Source organism: Cydia fagiglandana, chromosome 3 (assembly GCF_963556715.1).
Source record: "Cydia fagiglandana chromosome 3, ilCydFagi1.1, whole genome shotgun sequence".
Lineage (NCBI taxonomy): Eukaryota > Metazoa > Arthropoda > Insecta > Lepidoptera > Tortricidae > Cydia > Cydia fagiglandana.
The window spans coordinates 14,781,179-14,791,656 of NC_085934.1; the positions used below are offsets into that span (position 1 = coordinate 14,781,179).

The window sequence follows — 10,478 nt, forward strand, 5'->3', positions numbered from 1 at the left end:
ATGGTCAATATTTGAACATGTCTCGACACACATTACGAGTATGTATCTTCTCCTTCAAATGGGAATTCGTTGGTTTTCTTGATTATCGGTCTATCTCACTTAATTGACCGTCATTGCCAGATAAATTATACGGTTTATTGATATTTCGGATGATGTGAAAAGATAAATTTAATCTGACCAGTATGCCTTAATATGGTATCTTATTGGCTCGATATTTACGAGGAAGCTGCAATTATAAAGCATTAAAAAAATTTAATGGAGAGGATGATTGAGTTGAGTTTTTTAAATGTCATAGGTATCACATCACGTCACGTAAGTGACCGTCAACACAGTTAAAAGAAAAAGAAGAAAGTAATAGTTTCAAGGTGATAACTCCAATTTATCATCTTTAATTTAATTCTAACTATAATAATAATTCTAACCAAGTATTCTGCCCGGGGACAGATGATAAACGACGCTTTAATAATCCGAAAATGGTCTGGTGAATGTGATTGAGCGTACAGACAATGAATGGATGAGTTATCTGCGTCCACAGGCGTCACAATACCGTGTCCAGCGCTTCCTTGAACTCGACGTAACGCGAGTGGCTTCGTGCTCACTCTGCCATAAGCAATTAAGCATGCATCGCCCATGCGCCCTCCCCTCGGGCTTCGCTTTTGCAGTCTATATAAGAATTCGACACCGATTCCTTGTCATCTGTGTGTCTGTGACTGCAGTGCTGTGTTGTGTACCAGGCAAACAAACAAGCCAAGGTAGTAACTATTAAGAAGCCCTCGCTAAGTTTAGCAGAAAAAAGTGTTTAACGTTTTCATTGTTTGGGAACCAAACTCTATAGAATAGGCTACTAATCAAATGTGTATTTGATTTAGTGTATTATTATATAATTTACCTTTAAATTGATGGCAGTATTATAACCAAGGTCGATGTGATAGCTATCTTCATGGGTCATTGCATCATAATCGACGTCGACCTCGTGTTTGTTTGTCGTAGTCCGCGTAGTTTTCGTGTATTAGGTTACCTTACGTAGGTATTGGCGAGACGCTGGTACCTACATTTGTATTGGTGCTGATAGAAAATGTTTCCTCGCGCCACCCGCAACCGGATCGCCAAGGAGATGGCTAGGAAATGTTCAACGAAAACCAAATAGAAATGTCTCAATTTCCGGAGGTATGCTTCCTTGCAGCGTTCTTTTTATCTGAAAGTATTTACGTTCGTTCGAACATTTTATGGATTTAAAAAATTCGATTCTGATATCATTGGAAAACGTTTTGGTTAAAAATATTTTTATAGCAATACTGTGATGAATATTTTGCGGGTGTTTACAACCTAATAAGAGCGCTTGGGTAAAATGTATAATATTAAGAGTTTTAAGTTACGCGGTTGAAAGATAAATTTAACAAAAGATTAGGAAAAGTTAGCATATTTCGGTGAACCAGATAGACATTCATAGACAAGATTTAAAGGATAAAGTTTCATCATTATAATAATTAGCCTCATACGTAAGTCTTTAGCGACTTTGATTAAGATTGTCATGATGTTGAACGTGCTTAGAATAGCAAATCGTAAGATGATAAGGAGATATTCGTCAGAATTTGCCGCCTGTAAATTGTGTAAGAGCGTGTCGGGCCATGCTTAGTGTAGGGTTCTGTCGTATGTCGTTACCTATCTTACACAACTTGTTGTGGATACTATAAGTATAACGCGCAAAACTGTCCTTTTACTAAGAAGGGACAACTTTTTATGCCTTTTTGTAGTTATGCCATATTTCATAAGCTTACACGAAATCTTACGCACCCAGTTAATATGCGTGGTTAAGTCAGCATTACATTGTAGTAGGTAATTAATTAGTTAACGCCAATCATAACAATCAGACGTAACTTACTCGCAGAAATCGCTTCAATGGATCAGCCGTAACCGTAATCAGGGCTGTCTATTCGTACTTTAATAATCTCGCCTCTTGTTGTTTATAGGTACTTACCAACATATCTGGTTTGCACAAAATATAGAATATACTTACGACATACGAGGGGCAAATGAAAAGTTTTAGGATAGAGAAAACTGTAGTTATTAGACTTAGTTAAGATTTTTTTTGTTATATGATCTCCATGTGGTCCATCTAAGAATTTTCAGCGTTGCCTATGGATTTTTAATAATTTTTTTGAAGTTGGTATATTTTTAAATAAAGTTTCCATAGGGCTTCTACTGTTAACGCTGTGGAATTTGTTAAAGCTTTCGGATTACCCGCAAACCTTCTATGTCGGTAGAGGGACTCTACACGCACACACGGATATTAATTTTTTTTTTTAATAAATAAAACTAAATAAATATTTGGGGACAATCTTATTCAGATCGACCTAGCCCCAAACTAAACAAAGCTTGTACTATGAATACTAGGCGACGATATACATGTATTTACGTATCCAGATAAAAATACATAAAAAACACTCATGACTCAGGAACAAATATTTGTATTCATCACACAAATAAATACCCTTACCGGGATTAGAATCCGGGACCATCCCGGTCCGACAGACCGGTGCTTCATAGGCAGGGTCACTACTCACTAGGACAGTCCGGTCGCTATATTACATTATAATTTTCTAAGCTGTCCGGGGCTAACCCTGATGTTATGCCAGCCCTAGCCGTAATGGCCATTATACGTGTTTCCAGAAATTGGACAAATCCAGTCGACCACGATCATCGCTTTTCCGTACAAAGTATACGACGCTATTATGTACATACGATACGTGTGTACAAAGGTTTTGTGTGTTGACTTCAGACAAACCATCAACACATTCAGCCGTATTCGAACAATGAGATACGTCAAATACTAGATATTGAAACGATATCGATTAGATATGTCAGTGTCAAACAAGTGTCAAAAGTGACGTTTTTGTTTGAAGAAATGTCGATTTTGACACTTGTTTGACACTGACATATTTAATCCGGATATCGTTTCAATATCTAGTATTTGACGTATCTCATTGTTCGAATACGGCTGATTGTCACTTTCATTTAAGGAAAGTAGTGATTGTTTTTCTAAATGTTAAGTTAGTGTTTTCTATAACTTTATGCTATAATTCTAAAGACGATCATAGGAATAATTTAGCAAAAATTTTGTTTTAATATTTTTCTTTTAAATACGAAAAAATAATTAGTTCTTAATTAAATTTGGTAATAGAGGTAGGTACCTCTACCTAGGTAAAGAGCAAATGAAAATGAAGAAACTTCCCAACTTAAATTTTCTTCTTACTGATATTGCATTGGCAAACGAAAGACTCTCATAATCATTATACCTGCAATCTGCACTCAGAGTGTACACACAATTTTGCAGAAAACTGTTCTAAAATTAACATCTCTTTGTTTTAAAGAAATAGTACAATGCAATCGAATATATAAACTTATATTTATAGTTCTAATAGAATCTATAAATACCATGTAACATAAATAAAAGTCTACAAATAAGGGCTCAAATTTATGCGCAACTAAAATAATATTTGCACGACCAAATTACAAAACCTTTGTACGTTTCCAGAACCAGAGAAATGCAGTCGTCCACGATCATCGTTCTCGCGTGCCTGGTGGCGGTGGTGGTGGCGGGGGCCCACTACGAGCGATACCCGGCAGTGGAGGCGCTCCAAGAACCCGGACAGCTCCATGAGGCTCTTTACGACACCCCCGAGCTCGAGAGGAGCCACAGGACTAAGAGGGGCCTTTTACTCTTGAAGAAGAAATTGCTGCTTGGTATGAAATTTAAATCTATCTATCTATTCTATCAAAGATCTATTCTATCAAAATCGCAGACTTTTCTTGGTCTAACTCTAAATGTAACATCTCTGTACGTACTCGTAGTGTTTGTTGTGTTCCTGATTGAGTCAGAAAAGGTTGCCGAGCTGCTAAGCAGGCGTTGAGACCTTGTAGAATCTTTGATGGCCAACCACGAACGTATAAAAAATTTGCAAAGAATTCATAGGTCACCGTGACCGTGCACTAACATAATTATATTTGCTTAAAATATTGTGGCGTATGATTGAAATCATTTAGGCAAATATTTATAAATAAAAAGTTAGACTGTATTTGTAAAAGACATAATAGATGAATGCATATCTTTTAAAGATTCTTTTTCAGACTGGCAAAGGTAGTAATAGAATAATTAGGTAGGTAAGGAGGATAGTAAGATCAAATATAATACGTAATTAATTCCTAGAGCTCGGCTTTCACTACATCTGGAATTTAATATTAAATCAAAGAGACGTCAGAGAATTTAGGGCACACATGACAGGACACACAATATCTCAGTGTAAACAAATTCAAGGTTACAGTAACCCAATCTGCTAAATCCGTATTGACCTATAATCTTAAGGCAAATATCGTTGTTGAGTTTATGTTTACGCTCTTCGAATACGTAATAGCTGTTCTATATATACGTGTATAAATATTGTCCTTGTCAATATGGGGACATTATAAATTGCCATCGAATACTATTTCGCAAATTTACCTTACCTTGTGTCATTGGTTATCACTAGGTATTAACTTATTTACATTAATGGCAGCTTAAATCTAAAATAGGCCCTTGGGGCATTGTACCAAGGATGCTGATATTACTTGGTATTAACATTTAACATAATATCAAGGTGAAATCCGGTAAATGAACATTTTGTGTATGGGTCAATGCCATTTAGCACATCTCAATGTATGTATTTGGTTTACGTAATGTTTGTGTGGGAACCCATTGTCACTTAGCGTTTATTCATTTTCCAATACCTACGTCCGGATAATTCTTTTCAATAGAATAATCATAGGTTCATCCGTGAGACTGTTGACTGCAATAATAATTAAGTAATAATTAATTTGTTGAGTACCTACCTATTTAATTCGGCTGTCACCTGCTTCATATTGCTTACCTATTGCTTGAAAGTGTTACCAAATGTTAATTACCAAATTTATTATAACTACCTAACACAATTTGCATATGATATCTACTTTTATACTCGTTAAAATAAAATTAAATAACATAGGTATAGCAACATTAGCAACGAAATATTTAAGGCGGCGCATAGTTACATGTAAATCAGTTACCACTCAGTAAAAGTAAAGTCGCACTCAGCTAATTTTAAATAACTTGCTAGCCTTATAGCTTAGGTGGGTAGGTACTCCAGTTACTTATCTCTACCTATATAACACATCAACTAGAAATTTAAGTCTTCCTTTGCTCTCATACTATTTAGTTTTACGGCAGTTTTACATTAGCGTCTGTCATCTGACATCTCAACAAGTTAAGAGAATAACGTCAGTGGTACTGTCTGCTTTATCTTTTAGATATCAATCTTATTGTGATATTGCGATCTTTCAGGCGCCCTAGGGCTGAAGGCGGCCAAGATCGGCGCGGTCGGCGCGGGAGTCGCCGGGGCCATCGCGCTCAAGAGCAAAAAGTCAGTACCGACCACCGTCAGCGTCGTCAGCGCTGCTCAACACGGCCATTCGTATTCGTATAACAGGTGATTGGTCCTAACAAGCATCGCTAGCGCCTAATACAATAACAACTCATCCAGAAGAATTCTACTTAGTTTTTCGACAGCTCGTTTTTTGATATTGCTCACCCATACCAACTTCTAGAAGACTCTCACGAAAATGTAAAAGCGTTTTTATCGCTGATAGTCCACTTCATTCGGCCCAAGTATTCCTTAATAGTCTTAATGCCCAAAGTCAAGCCTAATAAATTAATAATACATGCCCAGTGGGTTTCAGTTATGTAAATTAGAATCTAATTTTATATATGTTTTTACTACCTACTATCGTTATTCAAAAATGGAAGGCTAAATTATTTTGAACAGAAAAGCATAACTGTTTGCCGTCAATATTAAGATATTGATGGCAAATCATCAGTTGTCTTGAATTTATGCCACGGCTCTTACTTGGGAAGCCTGGGCGCTGAGATACCTGGGTAAGTTAGCATATTATTGTCATATCATCACGAGCTGTCATAAGATAAGTCGAATTTACTTCCAGGCTTCACATATTTTACTTTGAATATCACAGTTCATCATGACTCGACGATACATAACATAACAAACATGTCCTAAGACAATTTTGCGCTGTCATTCATAGCTTAAAAAAGCAATTATCATTTCATGCTTCGAGCTTTAGCGTTAGAAAATGTTAATCCAAATGGAACGAGTTTGATCAAAAAATTATTTGATGGAATTTTAAGTTCTAAGTCAGTTATTGTTTGTTCAACTTTTGTAAATTACGCCTAGAATTATCATAATAAATTTCAAAGGTAAACTAGCAAATGGTTGACGATAGCTTGAAAAACATTATATTTTCCAATAAAACCGCGATAAACTATGAAAATAGATCGTCTATATAAAATAATATGTGCACACTCATGTACTAAATACATAATTTAAATTATTATTATATCTACAGCTACACGCTAACTCCCAGGTCATTAAAGCCCTCTGAACCACCAACAATATGATAACCTAACAGAATCGTTAGAAATATGATAGGTAACATAGGACACGAAATACCGCTCCATACTTATGACAGTTATGACCACAAAACAACCGCAACGACCGTATACTCAGAGATTCTATTATATATCATTTATTAAATATATTTACTAGTTGTAGTAATTGATCTTAAAAAGTTGTCTTTACTTACCATTTAATTAAGAAGATGAATAATTAGAATTAATTGTATTAAATAGCTAATCAATTTTCCAGCCATGCTCCCTCATATGATGTAGAAGTACATAGGTGAGTGCAGTGGCAAAGTGCCTTATTTTATCCACGTAGTTAGCCTTCTGAGCTTAATGCACTTACCCTGTGAACACCTGCATGAACGCTAATACGATTTTTAAAATTGGTTTAACGTTCACATCCGCCGGGGTCTGACTGTCGAAGAGATTATGTACTAATTTGAACTCTATCTCTTTGCACGATATTCGAATCTAGTTTTGTTCTTCTAAGCACTGCTAGTAACTGTAAGTGTTAACAAGTTGTTAATGAGGTCTTAGCCTACACGACTGTTGTTTGAGAATTTAAGACCTTACATAATGGTGAATTACGGTTGCAACTTGCAGTTAAAAGGGAATTTAGAAAAATATAAACCTCTTTTTTTGTTATTTTAATTAAAAAGACCTTGGCTGATGCAACATCGAGATCTACCTTGAAAATGACTTGCGGCGCGATTCGGGAAATGAATTAGAGATTCACTAGATATGAAATAGTAAAGAGATGTGACGTTCCACGGAAAAAGGTACCTTATGGCGGCCACAAGCCGCAATAATATTATTGGAGCGGCGTTAATAATAGCTTAAGCGCCAACCGCCATAACGTACCTTTTGCCGTGGAACGTCACATATCTTTACTATTTCATATCTAGTGAATCTCTAATTCATTTCCCGAATCGCGCCGTCAGTCTTCGTATATTTTTATACATGCATTTGATCTCTTTGACCTATGCTAGAGAATCTAATGAAGTAATTGTTACATTGAATGTCATGCAAATTTTGTAACCATTACAATCGCCGGAGGCGTTTATTATCCAAAGGTGTAAGAGGCCGACGGTATTTATTAAAAAATACATTAATAATGTATGTTTTCACACGGTGTTGTCTTTTAAAGCTCAGATACTGATAAGGTACTTAAATGCTTTTGAAAATCTCGTTTGATACGAGTATTGTATTCGCGTATATTAAACATAACACGTGTGTAAATATAAACAGGCTTATGCAGTTTCTGTTTCAAAGCAAATAATATTTTTTACATTGAAGACAAAACTACGTTTGGACAATGGACATAAACACTTACTATACAATAGCGGTATTGGGATAAAAAAATAAGTAAGCTCAATACATAGATAAAAACCCAGCTTCAACCTTATTATAAAATAAGGTTGAAGCGGGCTTTGCGAAAAATTGTCTCTAATAAGATTTAAGCGACTAGGTATTAATATACTGAAGCGAGTTTACCATAGCTCCCATACAAGTTATTATTAAGTAGTAAGGATAATCACAAATGGAATGAGTACTTTAAGCTTAGGTACCTACTTATTTATCTATGGTATTGGTTAAAATGACACCTGAACAAGTAAAATGTACCAGCTTTTCTGTATAGCACTAAATACCTTGGATAATCTCATCTTATATCATTTATTATGTATCGTATGGCATTATACACCGTGTATTTAAATATTAACATGCATAATCATAACATAATTTAAAATTTAGCATTCCGTAAGTAGTCGATAGCGTCGCTCGTGAGGTCTTTGAAATCCACGGGTGACCCGTCATACTTGGTTATGGATGGGGCATTCGAATGTCGGTGCGACTCGGATGTATCGGCGATCATTACTGTTTCTGGATTATTCATGACTAATATTAAAACTAATGTGTGCGTTTCGTAACACGTAACATTAATAAAAATCATAAGCTTATTTTAGTCTTGTCATCAATTGGTAAAGTATTGAGATAAAATTAGAACGATGATATCATCTGTCTTTTCTGGAAGCTTATTTCAGTGTTTAGTGTGAAATATGCTGTTTATTATCTCGGCTCCAGGCGAGTAGTCTATTGTCTGGGCCGCGCAATTCTCCAGGATGAATAAATATTCCTTTTTACACTTTATTATCTACAAGAATTCAGGAGCGGACAGTTATTACTACCAAGGTTTCCGAACAAAAAAATCCTTGTACCTAAGTATCTTAGAGAAGTTATTACCAGCCTAAATCCGAATTGTTTATAAATCATGGCGTATCATTTAAAGTATGTATACCTAATGTCTTTTTTTATTCAGAGCTACTTCTCGATTTAACCTATATTAAATGGTAGAGATATACTTATTGCATTGTAGTAGGTCATCTTAGCGATTATCCTTGTTGCATTATTACATCCTTATTAGCTACTACTTCGAATTATAGAGTCTAGAAATATAAAAAGCATTCTTTAAAAATACTTTAATACTCAGGTACATAAAGTCATACATTTGAATGTTCAAGTAAGTTTTTATACATGTTAGGTCAATTGATGGGATGAGTAAAAATATCACCCTAATGTTCGCGGTAGTTCGGTAATAATGCAAAAATTAAGAGAAATTAATTACAAGTCGTCTATAATTCCCGTACGTGACTCTTATACAAAATAGGAGTAAATATATGTTTTATTTCAAGATGTCTGGTGGGACACTCGTGGGCATTGGAGTATTTGTTTTATTTGTGTATTCGACCGGTTTTATATTGAATGCCCATTATTTAAATATTATATCACGAGGTGATACTCGTATATGAATATTTAGCAACTCAGCTTACAACTGGCAGTTTTGATTAGGTAAAACCCAATTTTTATAGCTTGGTACAAAAGAATGCGGATTCCAACATGTTCTTATCAACATGTTCTTATCATAAATAAAATACCTGTATCAAACCTATTAATGAAACGTCACTGAAGTTTGGGCTTCCCAGTTCAATATGAGGCTTTATAAAAGGGTTATTTTTCAGGTTTGATAAATTACATATTTAGGAGCATATAAAGTGCACTAGTGTTTCCTATCATATTATTTTACGATTAGTAGTGTAGGTTAGTGTAGGTTTTTACGATATTCACAGCACCAATACTAGCCAAATAAATGTTGAACGATGTTTTTCTTTTATTACCCAGCTATATTTTATTTTATACCTACTATAAAATCCGTATTCGGGTTACAGATTTTCTATGTATATATTTTATATTTTTGTTTTACTTAATTTAACTGTAACACTACTTAGTTTATTTTTTTTGTTCCGCAGCTGGTCTGGTTAGTCGCGCCGTGTGAGTTTTCTGATGTCGCCTCAAGCGTACTCCAGAAAAACGAGAAGAGCATCACTTAAGTATTTGCTAAGATTGTGTACATTTTGTTTTGTTGGTTGGAAATTTATTATTTTCAATGAGTATTAAGTTTTGTCGCGGAATTGTAGCAGTGCTTTAAAGTTGAAACTTGATTGTATCATAAGCAACGTAACGAAAATTCGGTAAAATTTCGCTTCTTGCTCATTGTACAATTCATTGTTGTGAGAAAGTATCGTTGAAATGTTATTTCTGCCATATTATCTGAAAATAAGTTTTAAATTTTGTAAGCTGGTCGGACAGACTGACACGAACTTATCACCAGGCTATACATAATTGTTTGTAATTAGTTAGAATTTTGAGCGTTTTCTATAATATTTATAGTAAAACGCTGAGCTTCTTGTAAATTAGTGTTAGAATTAGTTTGTATAAATAATTTCATTATATTTGTTGGTTTTATTTTATACTTACCTAGTTATAAAAACTCCTAACTTAAAAAAAAGTATAAAAAAGGAGTATTGGAAAACAAAAACTGACATAATAAGTCATTTATATGCTTCAGATTATATGCCACTATACAGAGAGTGTTTTTTTTATTAAATTATGTTAACTTTGGCGTATGGCTAAGTACATTTAAAGAAACTAAATTGCA

At 34.7% G+C, this 10,478-nt stretch overlaps 1 protein-coding gene across 2 annotated transcripts; it reads left to right on the forward strand.

Annotated features, from left to right (window-relative positions):
* Positions 1 to 3,541: 3,541 nt before the first annotated feature.
* Positions 3,542 to 10,272, forward strand: LOC134680183 (uncharacterized). 2 transcript variants are annotated; one of them, XM_063539262.1, is made up of 4 exons: positions 3,542 to 3,744; positions 5,354 to 5,498; positions 6,729 to 6,761; positions 9,790 to 10,272. In XM_063539262.1, the coding sequence occupies exons 1-4, from the start codon at positions 3,546 to 3,548 to the stop codon at positions 9,800 to 9,802; spliced, it is 390 nt and encodes a 129-aa protein (XP_063395332.1). In that variant the 5' UTR covers positions 3,542 to 3,545; the 3' UTR covers positions 9,803 to 10,272. The 2 variants fall into 2 exon arrangements, with proteins under 2 accessions (XP_063395332.1, XP_063395333.1); XM_063539263.1 differs by lacking the exon at positions 6,729 to 6,761.
* The last annotated feature ends 206 nt before the right edge of the window (positions 10,273 to 10,478 follow it).

Coding starts and splice junctions, on each gene's coding strand:
- LOC134680183 (XM_063539262.1), top strand. CDS start 3,546: ATGCAGTCGTCCACGATCATCGTTCTCGCGTGCCTGGTGGCGGTGGTG. Junction 3,745..5,353: donor GAAGAAGAAATTGCTGCTTG/GTATGAAATTTA, acceptor GCGATCTTTCAG/GCGCCCTAGGGCTGAAGGCG. Junction 5,499..6,728: donor CATTCGTATTCGTATAACAG/GTGATTGGTCCT, acceptor TCAATTTTCCAG/CCATGCTCCCTCATATGATG.